Source organism: Amblyomma americanum, chromosome 1 (genome assembly GCF_052857255.1).
Source record: "Amblyomma americanum isolate KBUSLIRL-KWMA chromosome 1, ASM5285725v1, whole genome shotgun sequence".
NCBI lineage: Eukaryota > Metazoa > Arthropoda > Arachnida > Ixodida > Ixodidae > Amblyomma > Amblyomma americanum.
The window spans coordinates 366,385,154-366,407,304 of NC_135497.1; the positions used below are offsets into that span (position 1 = coordinate 366,385,154).

Here is a 22,151-nt window from a genome sequence, read left to right on the forward strand (position 1 = left end):
ATATTCGTGCAAAATTATGGCGTTCAGCGGCTGAAGAAAAGAGCAATGGTTCTAAGGTTTCCCTTCGTTTCGATAAGCTCAAAGTTGATGACAGGCTGTACGTATGGGACGCAACGCGCAATCGCAGAATAGAGTTGTCCAAATCATCTGCGCCTGCCCAACCCGAAACTTCCTCTCATCGACCCACACGTGCAAACACGCGTAAGCTAGATAACAAATGACGGGAATCCGTCAAGACGCTACGGCTTGTTTCGTTGAACGCACGCAGTGTACTGAATAAGATCCAGAGCCTTGAAGATATAATTCTGACCTATCAACCACACGTCCTAGTGGTAACTGAAACCTGGCTGCATTCCGATGTGCAAAATTCATAAATAATGCCTCCTTCTTACACGCTTATCCGCAAGGACAGAGGATCAAGGGGTGGCGGAGTTGCAATTGCAATAAAGAGTAGCATTAAATTCACACGCTTAAACGGCATCAATGATCATGAAAGCATATGGTGCAAAATAAAGTTTTTTGGAAAAACTATATTACTAGGAGGGGTCTATCGGCCTCCGAATGATCCTCAGAAATACTTATTCCTTATATGATTATTTGCTGCAAAATACAAATTCGCGTTCCAACATCCTTATAACAGGAGATTTTAACCTTCCAGGAATTAACTGGTGCAGCCTTTCTCATGACGGCAAAGATTCCAAAAATGCTGAGTCATTACTACTAATTGCATTTACGTTTTCGTCAACCCAGTTGGTTTTGGATGCTACAAGAATTTCCAGCTCTGATGTACTTGACCTTCCGTTTGCAAGTAGCTCGCTTCCAGACTGCTCAGTCAGTGTCAAGGACGGTATATCTGATCATCAGTTACTTGTTCTTGAGTGTCCTATTTCGGGCTTGCGATCGTATGTTAAACCTTCTGACACATTTGTAAGAGACTATACGCATGCTGATGATGACGGAATTATTAGTTGTATGGAATCTTTATTCCCTTCCTTTAATGAGACAAATGACGTTAATGTGCTGTGGTCAAAGTTTAAAGACATAGTCATGCACTGTGAAATCGCCTACGTGCCTTTGAAGAAAAAGCGCATCAACAGGGAGTACCCGTGGATGGATCGTAATCTGATACATCGGAAACGCAAAATAAAACGCTCTCGAAAACGTGGTGACAGGAAACAACTTGCAAGTCTAGTACGCACTTTCAAAGATAAAGTGCGCGCTGCAAGAGATCAGTTCTTTTCTTCCACATTGACTTCTTTCATGTCGGAGCAACCAAGAAAATTCTGGCAATATTTATCTAAAGATAAAAGCGGCATCATAGAGATCAGAACATCTGGAACAGGCATTGAATGTCCTTTGACCATTGCTAATGAATTTAACGCCTTTTTTCAATCGGTGTTTACCATAAATGCATCGCACGCGCACTTGCAACCTTACACGCTTCGTAATCCGTTGCCCGAAGTAGATTTAAGCAAAAACGGCATCCTTAGTCTTTTACGTAATCTAAACATAAAAAAGTCATCAGGTCCGGACAAAATATCTAATGTTTTCCTCAACAGATACGCAATCTGGGTAGCAGAGTACTTATATTGTCACGGGTGGTACAGCTCGGTTCGATACGTCAAAGTAGGTGACTACAGCGGACGTCAGTAGCAGTCCCAAAAACGGAGCATTCGCAGCCAGACACTTCGGCTTCTTTTTCTAAGGCCAGCTCGCGCGCGCATTCCGCGCTTTCGTGGTTCTAGTAGAACGACGACGATGAATGGGCGGTGTCATTACTCCCCGGCAAAAAGAAGCATCGTCCCGATGCTGGGAGTGAGTGGAGAGGTCGGAAGGACTGAACGGGGTTAGTGGGCGAGGCTACCGATCGTGATAAGGCTTCAGGCGGACCACGTGAACCACTTCAGGGCACGGGGACCGTCGGGACTTCTAAAATCCATCGGGGATGACCTCGTAGTTGAGGTCGCCCAATGACCTGACCACGCGGTATGGTCCGAAGTAGCGATGGAGGAGTTTTTCGCTCAGTCCTCGTCACCGAATGGGGAACCACACCCACACACGGTCGCCAGGCGCATAATGGACGTCGTGACGGCGCCGATTGTAGCGATCTGCATCTCGAAGTTGTTGGTCCTGAATTCGAACTTTGGCTAGTTGGCGAGCAGCTTCGGCGCGTTCGAGGAACGTGCAGGTATCAGTGTGATGGTTAGAGTCGTCCAGATGTGGTAACCTTGCGTCGAGTATCGTCGTCACTGCACGGCCGTAGACGAGTTGGAATGGGGACATCTGCGTTGTTTCTTGCATGGCCGTATTGTAGGCGAAGGTGACATAAGGAAGGACTTCGTCCCACGTTTTGTGTTCAATATCGACGTACATGGAAATCATGTCAGAAAGGGTTCGGTTCAGTCTTTCAGTCAACCCGTTCATTTGAGGGTGGTACGATGTTGTTCGGCGGTGGTCGGTATGACTGTAAACCAAGATCTCCTGCAGCAGCTCAGCCATGAACGCAGGGCCTCTGTCAGTGATCAGCACTTCAGGTGCCCCATGGCGGAGTACGATCTGATGCACGAAGAACTTAGCGACTTCTAAAGCGGTGCCGCTGGGTAGAGCTTACGTTTCTTCATAGCGGGTAAGGTAGTCCCGCGACAATTATCCATTTGTTGCCAGAGTTCGAACGTGGGAACGGACCCAGCATGTCCATTCCTATTCGTTGGAAGGGCCTTGTGGGTGGTCTAATGGGCATCAAGAACCCAGCTTGTTTGGTTGACGGTACCTTGCGACGCTGACAGGCTCGGCACGTTCTGACGTAGTGAGTGACATCAGCACGGAGACGAGGCCAGTAGTAATTCTCTTGGATTCGGGCTAGCGTACGGGCTATGCCCAAATGTCCAGAAGCGGGTTCGTCATGGGAGGCTTGGAGGATTTCATTGCGCAGGCTAGGCGGTACGACGATTAGGTATTGCGTATTGTTTGGAGCGAAATTTTTCTTGACCAGAAGACCATTGCGGATGCATAAAGATGGCAACACGTGCCTGAAAGCGCGTGGGGCGGTCGCGTTGCTGCCGTTGAAAAATTCCATTACGTCTCGAAGTTCGAGGTCGGCGCATTGTTGGTCAGCGAGGCAGGAGGCGCTGAGAGCAGTCAGTAAGATGTCGTCATCATTACAGGCGTCGGTAGAAGGATCTACTGGGGCGCGGGACAGACAATCGGCGTCAGAGTGCTTGCGCCCGGGTTTGTACACGACAGTCATGTCGTATTTCTGGAGCCGCAGACTCCATCGGACGAGGCGAGCGGACGGGTCTTTAAGGCTTGCGAGCCAGCATAAGGCATGATGATCGGTCACCACCTTAAAATTTTTGCCGTAAAGGTACGGTCGGAATTTCGAAGTGGCCCATACAATGGCAAGGCATCCTTTCTCGGTAGCGGAATAGTTTGATTCGGCTGGTGACAAACATCGACTTGCGTAAGCGATGACCCGTTCTTGACCTGCTTGGATCTGGACCAGGACAGCACCTAAGCCGATGTTGCTGGCATCAGTATGGAGCTCCGTGTCGGCGTCTACGTCGAAGTGAGCCAGAACGGGAGGCGCCTGCAGGAGGCTTTGAAGGCTGCGGAATGCATTTTCTTGCGCTGCTTCCCATGTGAAAGGTGTGTCCGACCTTGTTAGGCGCGTCAGCGGCTCGGCAATGCGAGCAAAATCTTTCACGAAGCGACGGTAATACGCGCACAATCCAAGAAAACGGCGGACAGCTTTCAGGTCTTGCGGCGGCGGAAAATGGGCAATAGCTGTTGTTTTTTCAGGATCAGGCTGAACACCGGCTTGATTCACAACGTGCCCTAAGAACTTCAGCTCTGTATACGCAAAGTGGCATTTCTCATTTTTGAGCATGAGTCCAGAAGACCTTATTGCTTGTAGGACCAATTCGAGGCGGTGAAGATGCTCCTGGAAAGTCGGGGCGAAGACGACAACATCGTGAAGATAGACGAGACACGTCTGCCATTTTAAATCGGCAAGGACGGTATCCATGAGGCGTTGGAAAGTTGCCGGTGCAGAGTACAGTCCAAAGGGCATGGCCGTAAATTCATACAGGCCATCTGGAGTAATAAAAGCTGTTTTTTCACGGTCCCGCTCATCGACCTCAATTTGCCAGTAACCTGACTTGAGGTCCATCGAAGAAAAGTATTTAGCGCTACAAAGGCGATCCAAAGCGTCGTCGATCCGGGGGAGAGGATAGACATCCTTTTTGGTGATTCTGTTTAAGCGACGGTAGTCTACAAAGAACCGTAATGTTCCGTCTTTCTTCTTCACAAGGACTGGCGCTGCCCAGGGACTCCGGGAAGGACGAATTACGTCGTCGCGGAGCATTTCCTTGATTTGGCGGCCAATAGCGTCGCGTTCAGCGGGAGACACTCGGTAGGGGGACTGTCGGAGAGGGTGCACGTTATCGTCCGTAATAATGCGATGCTTCGCTAGGTGAGTTCGTCCAACACACGATGATACCGAGAAGATGTCGCCGTAGCGCAGAAGATCTTTAACTTGTTGTTGCTGCGTCGAGGAGAGTGCTGGATTGACGTCGAACGTGAAACCAGTGACTGGGCTCTGCTCTTGCGACAACGACATTGTGGAAATACTGGGTGTGCTGCTGACATGGGCGATGGCATCAATGTGAGCCACAACGGTTCCCACGTTCAGATGTTGGTGTGCACCACCGAAATTGGTTATCAGCACTTCTGTTTCTCCGTCGACGAGATTAACGACTCCTCTGGCGACAGCAAGGCTCCTGGCAAAAAGCAAGATCTGGTTGCCTTCCGCGACGCCTTCGAAATTCCGCACAGTCTTGGCGCCGACAGAAACCATAATACTCGAACGAGGTGGGATGGTGACGTGGTCATCCAGGATGCAAAGTGCGGTCGGATGGTCTGGATCTCTGTGTATTGCGTTCTCTGTGGAGAAACACACGGCCTTTGACTGGAGGTCGATGGCCGCTCCATTCTCGGTCAAGAAATCCATCCCGAGAATGACGTCACGTGAACAATGTTCGAGTATAACGAACGTTGCCAGGTAGGTTGCGCCTTGAACTGCTTCTCTTGATGTGCAAGTCCCGGTCGGTGTAACTAAGTGACCCCCGGCTGTACGAATCTGTGGGCCCATCCACGGAGTGGTGACCTTTTTCAGAGTGGCGGCGAAATTTCCACTGAGGATAGAGTAATCCGCCCCTGTGTCGACGAGTGCAGTGACGTCTGTTCCGTCGAGGGAAATGCTCAGGTTTGCTGTCGTAGACGGCGTGTGAGCGGTACGGCGCGCTGTTCGGTCACGGCTGCGGTGCGGCGCGGGTTCATTTCGATACGTCAGGTGGCATTCCCGTCGAGTCGGCGTTTCACGGTGTTGGACGGCATTCGGTCGTGGCATCGGGTGGCCACCTAGTTGCGGCGTAGGAGGGTCTGTTACATTTCGTCGGTGAGCAACCTCCCCCTCAAAGGTTGCTGCTTTTAATTTTCCTGGCGGGGACTTGGCGACCTTCCCCGAGGAAAGTCACCGTAAGACCGACGACGTGGGGATGGCGACCTGCGGGTCCCACCGGCAGATTCGGCCAGATAATCGTTGATTTCTCTGGGTCGCTGCCCAGGCTGCGGACGTGGTGCATCTGCAGGGAACCCCGGCAGGCCCACCTGACAATACCTGCAGTTGCGGTACAGGTGGCCCGGCTCACCGCAGTGATAGCAGAGAGGACGGTAGATGGGAGTGCGCCAGATGTCACTTTTACGGGGATACGATGGAGCAGGACGAGCAGGTGGTGGCGGCCGAAAAGAGGCCGGGGTTTCCTGAAGACGAGTCGGCGGCGGTTGTGCGCGACGAGCAACAGCGGCGTATGTCATTTGCGGTGGGGCTGTGGACGGCTGAAAGGGAGCTGGTGTTGTAAGCGCCTGTTGCACCTCTTCCCGAATAACCTCGGATAGAGCAGTAACCGTTGGCGCAGGCGGCGTAGCCGGGAACAGCTTCTGGAGCTCCTCGCGAACGATAGCTCGTACGGTTTCGCGAAGCATGTGGGTGTTACTGATGTCCGTGGTTGCCGCAGTCATGGCCAAAGGTTGACGCTCGTATTGCCGCAACCGCATATCGAGTGTCTTTTCCATGGTGGTTGCCTCCGACAGAAACTCTGCGACCGTGCTCGGTGGATTGCGAACCAGTCCGGCAAAGATTTGCCCCTTGACACCTCGCATAAGGTACCGGAGTTTCTTCTGCTCTGTCATGTCCGGGTGGTGGTGGTGGTAGTGGTTTTATTAAGCTCGACGAAATAACTTTGCCAACTCTTCGAAGTATACCAGTATGCTTTCATTTGGTAGCTGGGTTCGGGACTGAAGGAGCAGATCGGCCCGTTCTCTTCGAATCACCGTGGTGAAATCCTTCAGGAACTGGTCTTTAAATACGTTCCACGTCGTTATGGACGACTCCCGGTTCTCGAACCACATACGAGCTGCACCCTCCAGCGAAAAGAACACGTGTTGAAGCTTGGAGTCTTCCGCCCATCTGTTGTACCGGGCCACGCGTTCAAATTTCTCCAGCCAGTATTCCGGGTCTTCGCCTGGAGAACCTTGGAAGATCGGTGGCTCCCGAGGCTGCTGCAGCACAACAGAAGATGAACTAATCGTCGTCTGCATGCCTATTTCAAGCTGGACGGTCGTCGACGATGGCGCTGAACGAACCGCTTGGGTTGAGCGAGACTCCAGAAGCCCAAACTCGGGTTGAAGGCCTTGGAGCCGGCGGCTGCCGTGGTGTACAGGCGTCACCTCGATGGCAGATGACCCTCGAGGATTTGAATCCCTGCTTGCTGGGGGAGTCCGAGGCATGGAATGCGTTACCCAGCGCCCTCCACCAGATGTCACGGGTGGTACAGCTCGGTTGGATACGTCAAAGTAGGTGACTGCAGCGGACGTCAGCAGCAGTCCCAAAAACGGAGCATTCGCAGCCAGACACTTCGGCTTCTTTTTCTAAGGCCAGCTCGCGCGCTCATTCCGCGCTCTCGTGGTTCTAGTAGAACGACGACGATGAATGGGCAGTGTCAATATGTAATATATAAAACATCGTTAGAATCCTGTGTGATACCAGATGACTGGCGCCTTGCAAGGATAGTTCCGATTCACAAATCTGGATCCCCTCTAGAACTAAATAAATACAGACCAGTTTCCTTAACATCCACAACTTGTAAACTGCTAGAACATATTTTATTTAAAGCGATTATAACACATTTAGAGAATAACCATTTACTTCGTACCAATCAACATGGATTTAGGGCTGGTTTATCTACAATAACACGGTTAGCTGAGATAACGGATGATTTTTTTAATGAGCTGAATATGAGGGGTCAAATCGATGCAGTGTTTTTGGACTTTTCCAAAGCGTTCGATGTAGTTCCGCATGCCGATTTAGTAACTAAACTGCTCTTAATGGGCATTGAACGCAATATCATCCGTTGGATAAAATCTTATTTGTCCTCAAGAAAACAATACGTTGCTGTTAAAGACTGCGTTTCTGGTACACTGGAAGTGCACTCAGGGGTGCCACAGGGGTCAGTTCTCGGTCCCTTGTTGTTCTTAGTTTATATCAATGACTTCTATTTATCTGTTCAATCGCCTATGAAGATCCGGTTGTTTGCGGACGATTGTGTTATTTATACTAGTGTAAATCATCACTCCGACCAAGTAAGACTTAATGACGCGTTGCACTCAATTAGCGTATGGTGTGAAACATGGGGACTGAACCTAACACTTTGAAGACGGCAGCTATTACATTTACCAACAAGAAAGAACCCTTAGATTTTGCTTATATATTAATAATTCTTATATTCATAAAACCCAGCGAGTGAAGTATTTAGGTGTTACACTCAGAAGCAATTTAAGTTGGGAACCCCATATAGAAAACGTTTGCAGCAACGCGCTAAAAAAGCTGGCATTTTTGAAACGGAAATTGCGCCGTACTTCATCGACCATTAAGTTAACAGCATACAAAGCTCTTGTCAGACCAAAATTAGAATATGCGGATTTAATCTGGAGCCCTCATCAAAAATATTTAATCAAGAAAATAGAAAGAGTGCAAAATTTAGCTTTGCGGTTTATATACTCCACATACTCGCGTTTTTCAAGCGTGTCCGTTCTTCGCGACAGGGCGAAATTGAAAAAAATTCATCGCAGAATTGTATCTCGCATCAAATTTTTATATCAGCTCTACCATGGTCACTACAAAATAGCGCGTGAATGTTATTTACCCGAGCCCCCCATGCGCTCTGCTCGTACAAACCACAAAAAACAATTAAGCAACCATTTAGTAACCTTAACATCCATCAATATTCTCTTTTCCCCCATGCAATTTCACTATGGAATAAATTACCCGAAGAAGTAGTTAAGGCTATTACAACAGAATCGTTCGTTCAGCTTTAAAAAAACCTTTTCTTTGACCCCTAAAATTGCCGCAATGAAAGCAGTTTCTTTTGCGTTACGCTTTTTCATTGTTTTGTTTACGTATTGCACTGTTGTACGTTCATGTTTATTTCTGTTACGTATAGTGCTACAATGATGTATGTACATGTTTTGCTGTGTTCTTAATTGCTAATTGGCAGTGGTAATTTACGTTGTTGTATGTACCCACTCCTGCTTGGGCCCGAATAGGGCCTGCAGTATTTGTAAATAAAAATATGCAACAGCGAGTTGCGGTAAGCCCTGCTTCGCGCGGGGCACAAAGCTGATGACGTAGCACTTGCGCTACGAAACAATGCGATTTGATGGGCGTGGCTGAGCACCCAACGCAAACAGGCGATTTCCGAACTGCGAGAAAAATGACCGCTTTTTTTATGCCACAGCACCGCGATAATCACACTCTAAAGACTGGTAAGGATATTTGTAATGTTGAACGACAAATATCTGTTTTCAGCCAGGCTCGGATATGAGATAGTTAAAAAGTTCACTTCTAGAATTTAGTTACCCTGCATACTAGTTAACATGATTCATCTGCTTTCTAAGGTGAATTCTATTACTATGCCGGAAAAGCGCTCTTTTTACCTCCGAAAGCCTATCTTTATAAATCAGTGGTGGGCTTCCCTGAAATATTTGGTGTAAAGGATGTCAATCGCGCTGAGAACTTTTCGATAGTATGTATAACTGAGGTGCCTGCGTGATAAAGAGATAGTGGTGGAACCTTACAGAGGCGTGATTTGAAAGCAACTAAACGGTGTGCAGCGAGATTATGATGAAATAATTAAAACCAAATAAAAAATTCGGAGAGACATTCAAGATACAGTTTAATAAGATCTTTATTATTAGCAAGCGAAACCAGCGAGATAAACGGGACAACAAAAAAAAATGAAGGGCGACAAAGAACCACTAGAGTAGCAATTCACTTTTATTGAAAACTGCATGAATGTACAGCCAAGTACAACGGCGTACGTTTCAGTAAGGCATCCTCACTCCGCGTCAGACACCTACGGCTGAATCACAGACGCTTTCCATCGACCTCTATATTGATGAACAATTTCAGTTCGATGCGTTTCTCCAGAATTTTAAATGAATCTATAGGCTCTATGGCTGGCAGGCACTTGCCGCGACTGTGCAACAGCGCCTCCAGGATGCGTCATGGCAGAAGAAGTTAATTTGCTCCGGCCAGCACGGTGGCTCCAATCCTGGCTTTCATGCCATAGACGTTCTAATATTCGGAGGTTTTGTTTTGAACGTTTCACTACTTTTCGCTCCCTGAATAAGGACGATGTCACAACGCCAGTGACATTATGTGTTCCTTTTTAAGACCAACTATCTAAGCGAACTTTTCACGTATCGTAAACGGTTAAGAAGATAGCTAATTATTTTATGTGAATAATTAGGTAGTTACTAGTAAACGAAGTATAAATTCACAGCGCAGTCGTCATGAATTTGGGTTTCATGCTAGAAAAATGAACTCTTCCTCTTTGAAAGCATTGTGCGTAGACCGCCGTGCATATACTGATGCCTGAGTACAAAAAATGGCAAGAAATTAATGGCAAGATGATGCAAATCAGTGCTTCCGAGAACCGTCCAGCTGCGCTCAAAAATGCGCTAAGAGTGCCGGACGAGAATACAGCGTTGCAATGCATGTAGTACATCCATGCAACGTCCACTACACTGCTGAATTAATGAACCGGGAAATGCGAGTGTGAGGCCTTGGGTATATTCTGAGCAGCAAAGAAGCATACGTGCTGCACAGCCTCAAATATATGACTCGTCCAAGCAGTGACAAACGTTCCATTCGAAGCCATTGCTTCAATAAGAACTCGGACAGCATGCTATCCCACTGCACCAGATACACATTGGACCTCACTTTCCGGGTGTTTTGCATCATTTTCAGACAACAGTGCATTGGCTAGCTGAGAAAACTGACTGTAGTGCGGCGCTTCAGAGATGTAAAACAATATATTGCAGCGAAAGCGGTCGTACGGATCCCTTCCGGGCGGATTCCGAGCGGACAGTCAGCGTGTGGTCACGGGGCGGTCACTTGGCCAGTCACATGTCGTCACGTGACCAGCGCCAGCTACGTGAGCGTCCGCCTGTTCAGATTATTGTGGTTGCCTAGGTTTCCACAAGTGTCTGTATGTCTTATCTATAATCAAAAGACAGCAGCATCACGGCGACAGCTTTCGCCAAGTTTATCGGGTTATGCAGCAGACCGTAAACTCTCGGCATTTTTCGTAACTGTTATCCTTCAAGGCCTCTCTGACACCCCGATATCCCGCAGAATTGTAGAGCGAGTAAAAGACAACATGGAGAGCTTCCACAGTGCAGGTTGTTTTGTTCTTCACTAAAGTGGGAACAATTTAGTCAATTCCCCTCCTTCAACCTTGGTACTCTTTTCTGTGATCACAGGATGTTCAAGGGCCTTATATTACATGGGACCTGTTTCTGATTGTGCCGTACTGGTTACTGTTTTAAATAGTTTCGCCGGGTTTCGAATCTTTCGACTTGCCAACGGCCTACGGTGACGCGTATTCGAACCGGTGTCCATGTCGCCTAATAAGCCCCTATCAAGTCTGGCGCCTCTGCGGTACGCAAACCAGGGTTCAGATAACCACTCTTCTCGGACGCCGTTTTTGATTCAATGACTGATTTTTTTTTTTACGCCAAGAGCTATGAATACCTTGAATAGGTGAAGAGGAACAATTTCTTAAATTCCGTCAAATTGGAACTGCGATGTTACGCTTGTTTCCTGCTTCTGACCGTAGCGCAAGGCGAATATTTTGTCAATATTTTTTTCCAAGTGGGCGAATTACAGACGAGACCACGTATTATGCAAGAATTTAGCGTCATAATCTCCATTTTTCTTTGCCTCTTCCACATCATTATTTTTGACGTAGGAGGCCACCACTTTAGGCTTTTTGTCGCGTGCAGGTGCGCGACAGGAAAAGAGTTGTTTTTCTAAGCGACCCGTCGGAGCTTCGCAGGTTGCAAACAGAAGGATGCTGAGGAGGAGAGACCACACCAAAGCGGCGAAGAATAGGGTTGCCTGAAAAGAACATTATGTAATGTTAGATGCGAAACGACCGGGTCCCAGCTAATTACTGTCTTAAGGCATATATGCACGAAGCTGTGTCCTGCAGTAAAAGGAACACATGCGCTGTAAGAGAATCGCGAAACCTCAACAACGCATTGGAGACACACACAATATTGTAGGTATATTACAATATGTTGGGCGAGTCGGTTTTCGACTTCCATAAATGCAGCGCATTTGAAGGCACAGTGAAGAAGATATACAAAAGAGCGCTGACTGGCAACTAAATTCATTGAATGGCCAGCAGGCTTTTGTACCCACTGGTAACCAGAAAGGAAAAAAAGTCACAAAAGTATGCATGGAGGAACTAGTACCAGCGGATAACTGGCACGCGTCACGTTTACAATCGAGATACTTTTTTTTTTGGGGGGGGGGGGGGACAATGCTACTGAGGGTGCGCTTACACAATCTTCCTGCAATCTTACAATCATATGTGCCTCCAGTATCTTTTTTGTTAGTGAGTCACGGTGTTTTCCTGTGACACTGCATTCTGTGTACATCGCCTCACAAATGTCGCTGTCATTATCTTCTTCTCTGCAGTCCCTCCAATGTATGTTCACGTCGCCTGAAGTGTCCACACGCGCGACAACATTGTCACAATGCTCTTTTAATTTTTGTTTAAGACAGCGGCCAGTCTGGTCAACGTGCTTCTTCCCTGAAGGGCATGGAATAGGCACCTTCTTGAGACGGAATAAAATGACGATCACCGCGCACAACTGAAAACCCGCACGGCTCACTGTGCCGTCATATGCGCGGTAGTTATGAAAGAACCGGTATATTATCGGAAGAAGTCGGTTCCCACTATATTACAGTGAGCGTGCAGCACTCGAAGAAAATGAGAAGAAACAGTTGCAATTTTTTCAGTTAATAATAATGTTGAAGTACATGCAATGTTAACGATGTGAAGAAAGCTTAGTTGCAAGAAAGCCTTCGATCTTGTTCATTTTTGTGAAACTCATTTTTTTCATGTCCCTCGCATAAGTACTTCCTACCGCATATTTAACGAATTGAGTCTTATTTGACTGACTCCCTTTTAAGTAAGTTTGAGCGTCTTTCAGCATGCTTTCTACCCGTCCCAGCCACAATGCTGCCACGACAGGACACAGTAATCTGCGCAGCTCAGAAGCATGCACTCGGCCTTCCGGTCACGCACACTATACGCATAGCAGTGATATTACCTCCACACTGTCCCAGTTGTCGCAAAAGCTATCTACAATGGGCACATTGCTGGAGTGTAGCAACTGACTGCCCTTCTTCTTTCTTATCCCCCTCCCAGGCATATGGCCCTATGGCCCTGAGCTACCGACCTTGACAGCCAGCACCTTCTGTGCTCTCGGATATAATATACACTCCCTGGTCAACCTGCGAAATGTGGCCCACAAGCCAAATTCCATCCGCTTTGTTGTTAGCGGCAGATCAGTGGCGTGACCCTCTGGTTCAACTTTCCTTATGGGTCGTTGGCACATCATTTGCTTAAGAAAATTTTCTGTCATTGCACATTGTCAATTTTAATCTAATTTCCCTTTGCCTTCCTCTTCCCTTTCCCTTTTATTCTTATAGCGTAAGAGTCTATGCCACGTGCCTACATCCTAGAGAGGATTGAGTACCCTCGCATGCAGCTACCATGGGAGAACCATTCTCACTTCGCCTTCTTTCTTTTCGAAAATGACTTCAGTTAAGCAAGACACAAGAATACTAAAGAGAAAATCAGTACAAGAAAAGAACAGCCCTTTTCTGCTATCTTTTCGTTCGTGCAAAAGTAATCACGCTTATTCGATTTCGTTTCTTTCTGGTGACTGTGAATAGTACTACAATACCGTGAAAAACTTGGCCGCAATGAAGTGCATTTCTGATTCATTCTGCCTCCTTTGCTGCGTTCTTATGATTTTTTTCTCACTAAATCTTAATGGTCATCTCCAATATGGAGCAATGTAAATTGTAAGCTGCGGGGTTTAATGTTCGGAAGCGACACATAGACTAGGAGGGACCTCGCAGTGGAGGACTCCGGATTAATTTATACCACCTGGGGTTCTTTAACGTGCACTGACATTGGCTACCCCGGCTTTGGGATAAACAGTCGGACTCGAAAGCCACTGAACCGTTGCAACGAGTAGGCACAATGCCGGTAAGAGGATAAGTAAATCGCAACATGATTCCCTCGCATGAACTGACCCCACCACCATTGGAGCCCCGCCACGTAGCTTTGAGACTGGTCCGGCCTCACTAGAAGCTGCCTAGAAATTGTTGAAGCCATCTTGCACTCACTTCACAACAATTGTTCGCTCCTGGGAAGGTTGTCAAGGCTGGTATACTACGGCAATAACATGACTGGTCCAGCGTCTTAAATTTTCTTAACTGCTTACGCGAGCCATTAACCATAAAGCGACGGTGTTGAAGTCAAGAGGCTGTACTCACCAGAGAGAAGGTAGAGTAGTACAGCCTCTCCCTGGATGCGTTGTAGTAGAGATTGAGGAAAGGAACGTGGATGACGTACAGGCCGAGCGTGAGTCGGCTGAGCGGCACGAAATGCTTCCACCCCAGGAATGAGTTCAGGTAGCCTGAGGAGAGAAAACAAAGAGCGATGCATATGCTTCGCTCAATCAATCATTTAAAGCTTGACGATATTTTGAATTTCCTGCCAAAAGGCGTAATTTATGTGGGAGTGCGTGGGTCAGTGTGCATATATGGGTGCGTGCGCGCGCGCCTGTGTGTGTGTGTGCGGGGGGGGGGGGGGGGTAATAAGTAGACTGACATGAAAGAATCTATGTACTAAGTGGGAATGAGAATATGTAGAAGAAATACTGCAGTTTTGTCGTCAAAATGCTCGAAAGCTGAAGAACTGCAACACGGCATTCACTGCATGCAACTAATGTGGTTCTAAGTCTATGCGGGGCTGGCAATTTTCATTAAACCGCAGCGACGATTAAGCGCTTTCAATACTCCAGTCCCACAGTACATTTCAGAGCGCTGGTGGTAAAAATTCAAAAGGTGTTGGCAGTTTTATATTTTTCCTCAATGGTGACACGTCGGGAAGCACAACGTGGGCATCAAAAAAGCAAAAACAAAACAGGTGCATGGAACAGAATCGTCCATTCAAGCACATTATTAAAATTGGAATGAAATTATTGTTTGTATTTATTGTCAATGTACGATGAAAACTAAATATTAACTCCACAGACTGCCTGTGAAGCTGTCATACACTTTACATGGAAGTTATGTACACTAAAAGAAAAACTGCAATTCGCACCGTTGTTCACGATAAGCCAATTGGACTTAACTTCATTAAATTCATGCAACAGGATTATTGATTCTCACTTTCATTCGAGCTTGTCGAAGACAACGCATAATAAACCACACGTGTCAAAACCGTTCTGTCTACTTGTAGAGACCTTAGAACGGTTTTTATTTCTCATTTTGCTGTAGCTTAAAAGCCACTGTATTTAGAATCGAAGGCGCAAACACACTGTGAGCATCATGCTGCAGGTAGTTATGAGGTTCTAGTCATAGCCCTGACGTTATTGGCATGTGAGTCCACAGCACTGAGTCGCCACTGAGCACGATTTCCTCGGTTGTTGAATGAGCTATGCGCATACGGGCGCGCGTTGTTAACTGTTCGCTAAACGCACGCCAAACCTTGCAGCTTTTTCTTTGAAGTTTCGAAGTTCATCAACGCGCTTCTACAGAGAGTGCGGCAGCTGCTCGTGATCTGGATGGCTGAACTCCGTGTTTTGGGGGCCCTTCACAACGGTGTCTCTCATAGCCTGAATTGCTTTGGAACATTAAACCCCTATAAACCAAACCAAACCATCCATGTTTTTGGGCTCAGCTGGCTGAGGTGATTTTGAGAATAAATGCCAAAAAGGTTTAAAGGATGAAGAGACAGCGTAGAAAAGCGGAAACACGGGAAGTGTGCAGCTATACCGGAAGCGTGCCGTTATTTCCCCCGCATGAACTGCTCGACTGTAACGACAAATGCTGCCGCATTTGCAATGCTGGCCTGTTTTTGTGACTTACAGGACTTACCTTCTGGACTGTTCGCGAAAGGGCGCATCATCGGTGGCATCGACGTTGGTATTTAACCCTTTACTTGGCAATATTTAGAACTGAAACATATGAAACGCAATTTTTTATTTCCCTCCAAAATACGTCCTTGATCGAAATTTTTGTTTCCGTATATTGAATAACTATTGTGGAAAACATCGCAACTAGAGAATTTATTATGGACTTATTTATTGATTTTGAATTATCAAGTTCAGCTTTCTCATGCAAAAATTTTGAAAATTGGAAAATTGTGAGACACTGTTATGAAAATATTGAAAAAAAATGGTCCAATATTCTGATATGTAGCAAAACCTTTCTTTTAAAGTGTTTCCAGCGATCGCATCGAACAGTTAAGACTGCCACAGAAAACCAATGGGAACGCTTTTGACGATAGCAAAAACGTGAATAGAAAAAATATGTATACATGACTGCCATCGGGTGATCTGCGGATATATTGATTGTTGTAGCGAAATTTTATATAATATAAAAAATGGGGTTCATAAACGGTCTCCCGCTAAAAATGCTTTTGCTCAGAATTGCTGGGTATGACAGGCAAACGGACATATCTTGGGCCTTGTCACAAACGAGTGTTTGTGGAGCCCTTTCGCAAGAATACACAATATTGAAATGAACAAAACATAACAAACTTAAAGACAAATAGTTGGTGATTTCGTGAAAGAAAAAAAATCAAATAAAGCATCTGCGTCTTTCATTGGCAGATAGGTTTAAGCAAATATTCTATTTTTAAAGTATTATCGTTTGGCAGTCCCAGAATTCAAAGACAGACGATATTCCTATCTTAGGACAACCCGCATTACATCGACTGGCGCAAACGCTGTCCCATTCAGCCTAACAAATCTGTGAGCAAATATTTCTGAAGCTTTCGAGGCAGTGCATTTGTGGGCAGCATCCCAAGTGCACGTTAGGTATGATTGAGGTGCATGCTAGGTGGGAGCTTGTAGTCGGCAGGTGAGAGCCTCCCGACTACATGCTACCTCTAAGACGCGTTTCGAAACAATTGGAGAGCCTCACGACCACGTGTCCAACCGGATGATATCAAAGATTACACTAAGGGTGAGGGGGGGGGGTGCCTAGAGGGTGTTGTCATTCGCCCTCCCTGCCCCCCCCCCCCCCCTCCCGTCCCTCCCTACCACGCACGCACTGCACCTGAAGGCGACGAAGGCAACGCGAGGCGCCTGCGCAGGGTGGTCACGTGTTCGTGGAATGGAGATACTCGTGGGTGTATTTGGACACGTGCGTCTTATACCTATACTGTAAAACCCATTGCTCAATAAATGCTTTCCTGTCTACCATAGCTTCTGAAACGCAGTATGCGATAGAGCTCGCACGGTACCAGAAAAAAATTATTCGAGGATAGCGGTTTTCTGTTAATTTTCTGTCTATAATTCGCGACGATATCGGAGGCAGCTATAACATTGTATTCAGATATCAAGAAGAAAAAATTCACCCTGCACAAACCATAAACGCTGTTTCAGACTACTTGAGCATTTTGTATATCGAAAACGCCAATGTTCCAAAAAATGAAACATGGAAAAAACATGCTTGTTCATTTAAATGTGACTACATTTTTTGGGATTGATTTATGAAGCGTATGTAAACTTGCAATAAGAGTTTTCTCTTCCTTAAACTTTCTTTACTGCGCGGCGTTTAAAAGGTCAACAACATAGTCCCATCAAATGCGAATTTCGATACATCCTGAACAGAAAACACGCGGAGTTCGCCAAACAAGCTTGCGTTCAGGTTCTGTTGTTTCTACAGAGTACAATTTGTTTAAACAAATTCGTTATTTAGCGTTCCTTAAGGGGAGACGCTAGAGGGCAAAATATTTTTCTTAATAATTGTGTCAGGTGGATGAAAATTTCACAGTTGAAATATCTTTTCCAGCTGTGTTTTATGTTTAATTAGTTTTCACCTACCTTGCTTGGTTCAGTTTAGTCTTGTACACGTCGCAGAAAATAAGTAACTGATTGCAATTACAATTCACCATCGGAAATCTAACTAATGACAGTCGTCAGTTACAGCCGTAGGAAAGTTGCCGAGCAGTTATAAAAAACTAACCGATTACTATTTCGTTATTTGCATTCAGACGCTTATTGCCACAACACAAATTTACTCAGACTACAATAAACTACTACGACTTCGGTGCTTGACAGCTTTTCACATGTTCATTTTCAAGAATTGTTTTGACGTTGTCACAAATTTTCAGTGAATAATTCAGCAGCTACGTACGCTTAACACAGGGAAGGGCGGTACTATAACAAATGAACACCTGCCACACCAGCTCGTAGTTGCCGGCCGTTCGGGCTAGCATTCCTGGCAGCTGCGTAGGTAGCTCCTGCCTGGTAGAAGCTGAGCTAGTGTGTCAGGTGAGCTTCTTTACTTGTTTTTTTTTGTTGGTTACCTTAACTGCCACTGCCGCCACTGACAATGCCTGCTAATATCCTTTTCTGCTTATCTTTACCTGAATTTTGTCCAGTATGGTAGGTTGCGGGCGCATGCTTCAAGTGTTTCAAAGCTGTAGGCTGCGGCCAACGTGCACCGAACTTGTGAAGGGAAGGAGCTTGCAATGTTCTTAAAATAGCCGGCCTATGCGCGATTTTCTTCTGGTAAGTTCCGCTTTACCAGCCGGACGCCCGCACAGTAATGCGAACATTTGTCACGAGTTTCCTTTCATTTTCGTGTTCATCCAACGGCTTAATAGGATATCTTTAAAAGAAGACAGGGAGCCAATAACGGAAGCATCCATGAGCGGTTTCTAACAGTGGCAAAACTTCAAGGCGCCGGCTACTTTCCCAAGCCGTGCACTCAGGAAAACCGAGCCCTAGGTCCGGCCGTGGCTTGTACCGAGTTGAAAAACCCAGTGGATACATGGTTCACTGAAGCGGTAGCCTAGAGGCAACAGCATCCGCCTCGCATCCCGGCAGGTGCTGAGTTAGATCTCAAGTGCCGCCTAGTACCCATCGGTTTTCCAAGTGGCATAAGGTTTCCTCCGGCGTGATGGTCGGCTCTTCTGGGGCGAAATGCTTGGGAAAAAGGTAGGACAGCCCACATTCAGTGGCAAAATCCAGTAATGTTACCTCTTTCCATGAAACGGAGGTGCGGCCGTGAGTATCGCATGCCTCATTAAGTATTTTCAAAATATTGCCGCTGACGTGCGTTCCGCATATCCATGTCTACTAGCGACAAGAAAAGTAGATGCACCGCGGAAGAAAATTAAAAGTTTTCTTCATTGAAAACCTGATTTCGCAAGAAAGCGGCAGGTTCACTCTGTTGGTTGACTTATGATTGTTTCGTGGGCGGACATTTCTGTTCTTCTGATTTCTTGATTGCATTGTTAGGCGCTTCTACAGTAGAACCTTAAAAAAAAACCGTGTAAAACTTCAGTTCAGTTACTTGTAAATACTGAAAAAAACAAGTGCAAGAAAGGCAAGACTGAAAAAACACGTAAATAGGCCGTGTTCGTTTGTTTTCGTTCTGGTCTTTGTTGCGCTCTAATTTTTTTCACGACAGAAGTGTCCACGTGGTCAAAACACTTCGTCTTCTAATAATACAAAACACTCTAGCAGTATTGCTGGTTTCAAAAGAATCGTTGCTTTGCGCGTCTTCTTGAGCTATATCCCCGCCTCCAGGCTCTGTGTGGAAGCCGCCGAATCAGGTATTCTTTTTTTATATATAGAACCGCTGTAGAAGACCACGGTGACCCGGTTCTGGTCCGGACATGATCGCGCGCGAAGATTCTTCGCATCCGTTTCGTTCACGCTTTGTCGCGAATAAAACCTCCTCGCTAAAACTAGTGTTTCCCGTCAGGTTGAACTTCTTAAAGCTGTATCGTAGGCTACAACTAGTTTTTGAAAAAAAAGTGGCTGATTACCAATAATAAATCGGAGAAAAATTAACTGAATTACCCACAGCGTTGCCGTTTCATTAAAGGTAATCGATTAGATGCAAAGTCATAAGAAACTGTAACTGATGTAAAATAATCAGTTACCGCTAACGCGTTACGTATAAGTCTGATTCCATTTATGTAAGTGAAGCTTTTAAAATATGGAGATGTTCTTGTGCACCTCTTTGTCGAAAGTATACCCATAGGACAGCACTGAAAAACATGCCATTTTGCTCACTGTGTTTTCCTTTATGCAGTGAGAAAAAAGTGGGCCATGTAAAATGTTTCTAAATTTTTCAAAATAATACTCTTTAGAATGTCTTTTTTGGTGAGACTACAATGGTTGTCAGTAATTTGAATCCCTGAAATTCGCGAATAATAAATTGCAGTAAAAGTAGCATAGCTGCATTCTGCACGCAGTTCCGCAAATCCATACCAAATTTACTCTTGACGCGACGAGCATCAGTCCAAGAATGTCGTGCAAAAGCAGTGAGGTTGCATGAAAATGATGAACGAAAAAAACAAGCGTTCCAAGTTATTTGAAGTGGCTATGGCAATGCAGGCTGTTGTCCTCAAGAGGAAACGGCGGATACCCACTGCGGCGACTTGGCCAATCCTCCGATCTGGCGAGACGAAAACGGTAGTATAAAATTCCTTCTGTGAGCTACGAAACTGCCGGAGGACGCATCTGAAAAAAAGAGAAGCTTTCTCTACCAACCTGCAGCGCTGCAAAGCTGTGAAATGCCCCTATTCAAATTTGTTATCGCCGTGAAAGTAGCTCAGTTCTGCTCATTTTTTGGTCACTTGTGTATTTATCGCAATTGAGAGAAATTTCGTGTCTGTGTTCGACGATAGTATTGTTGAACATGATACTAGTATTTTTTAATTGTTATTTTTAGACAAAAATCGCCGTATTTTCACGGGAATGACGTCTTAAGTGGCACTGTGTTCAATTCCTAAAAGCGCTTTTCGCTTGCAAATTAGTGAGGGTTACCTGTACTGTTGTGCATAATGTCTCACTCGAATTAAGCTTTGAAATCATTTTTAAACATTTCGAAATCGAGTAGCAAGACCGTGAGGATATCCTGCATTAAGGTGTGAAGTCGCTGCTCCGCAATGTCTAAGCGCCGCAGTGCTCAGCGATTGGTGTTGGTAATTCTGTACTTGGATTCCAAGATTCTTCATGCGCATTCACTCCTTTATCTGCTTTTCAATCCACCACATTTTTACGCTAGTCTTAATTCACATGCACGTGTATGTACGCTGTGACCATCACCATCATATTCATAATGAACACTACCCATCATGACTGTCTTCAGTGATTACCCATAACAAAGCCGAGGTTTAATGCATATATGATGAAACATCAGAAACCTGAAAACAAAATCAAATATTGTTCGATACAGATTGTTTTATTAGTTCAGAATTCAGGATCATCCATTTATTGGCTTCAATATTTTTCGCAACACTGGCTTTTCATCTGTCCTACAATGTAAGATACTAGGCAGATTCGCTACCTGTTACGTGTGGTAAAGCTTTAAATATTAGACATAGACTTGAAAATCCAATTTTTGACCACGATGAGATGTTTGCTTATGACAACGTGGAAAATTTAACTGGTTTTCTTCGAGAGGCACAATGTAGTCGATGGAGACGAATCTGAAAAATGGCGTCCAGAGAATACTGGCCGTCTCTCTGAACGCGCATACTGCAGAAACCTGAGTGAATACAGCACAAACCTTGCACAGGAAAAGTGTGGAGCCTCATGAACCTACCCTATCGGTCGAAAGCTTTTACACAACAAGCTTTTACAGTTTCAGCGCTAAAAAAAAAGAGGTGTCTTACATGTAGGACGCTACGCATATATGGGTTAAGGCACCGGATAAGGTTCATAGAAAGCGTCAGCGTACAATCCAAAGGCGCCTGTAGTGCTGCAGGATAGAACGTTATAATAAATGAATATGGCTACAGGAATCACAAAGGTTTGCTCATAATTAAAAGCAGAACAATAGAAAAGCTGGCACGAAAGAGTCAGCGCTCATATTTGAAAAGCGCTCAATTCTTGTCGTGCCGACTTGGACGCGGAGGCAGTTTTCTTTTGCTCGATGCGTTCCTTATTTTGTGTTCCCTTCTTCCTCCTCTCATACGCTTTACTAGTAAATGCAGCCTTACTCAAAGGTATTTACCATTTCAAGCATTCATTCTGATTACGCGTCACCATCGGGGAAGAGCAAATAGAGCGCCCCACCAAACGCTGTCCATATTTGCTCATCTAACGCGCAACTTAGCAATGAACTGAATGGCACACTCCCTGAAATATGCGCTCTTAAATTATCCCGAGGGCGAGGCGCACATTGGCAGAACGTTCTGTAGCCTTCGTTCTAGCGTTAGCACCTCAGCAGCTGAATTTAGTCAAATGCTCCAGCACCACGCAATGGGAACGTATCATGGTTTCCCAAGCACCCGACTACAGGGCGAATATAGAAGTTGCTAAAGTATAGGAAATAGCGGCAAGTGCTTTGCTGCTGCAGCGCCAAAGACCGTAAATGAAAATTCTGTTTATGGAAAACAAGATTACGCGTCCTCATGGTATTACATTGCTCGAACCGGTCACTGCTCGTGCAGAAGATGACCAGGAACTAG

The 22,151-nt window shown here is 45.8% G+C and overlaps 1 protein-coding gene across 1 annotated transcript in view; it reads right to left on the reverse strand.

The window, feature by feature from the left end:
• Window positions 1–9,461: 9,461 nt before the first annotated feature.
• Window positions 9,462–22,151, reverse strand: part of LOC144101020 (nose resistant to fluoxetine protein 6-like) — a 36,729-nt gene continuing 24,039 nt past the window's right edge. The window contains exons 6-7 of the mRNA XM_077634010.1: window positions 13,979–14,121; window positions 9,462–11,518 (exon numbers count right to left, since the gene is read on the reverse strand). Of these exons, the coding sequence (XP_077490136.1) occupies window positions 11,282–11,518; window positions 13,979–14,121 (380 nt within the window). The 3' untranslated portion in view covers window positions 9,462–11,281. The remainder of the gene's footprint in view (window positions 11,519–13,978; window positions 14,122–22,151) is intronic.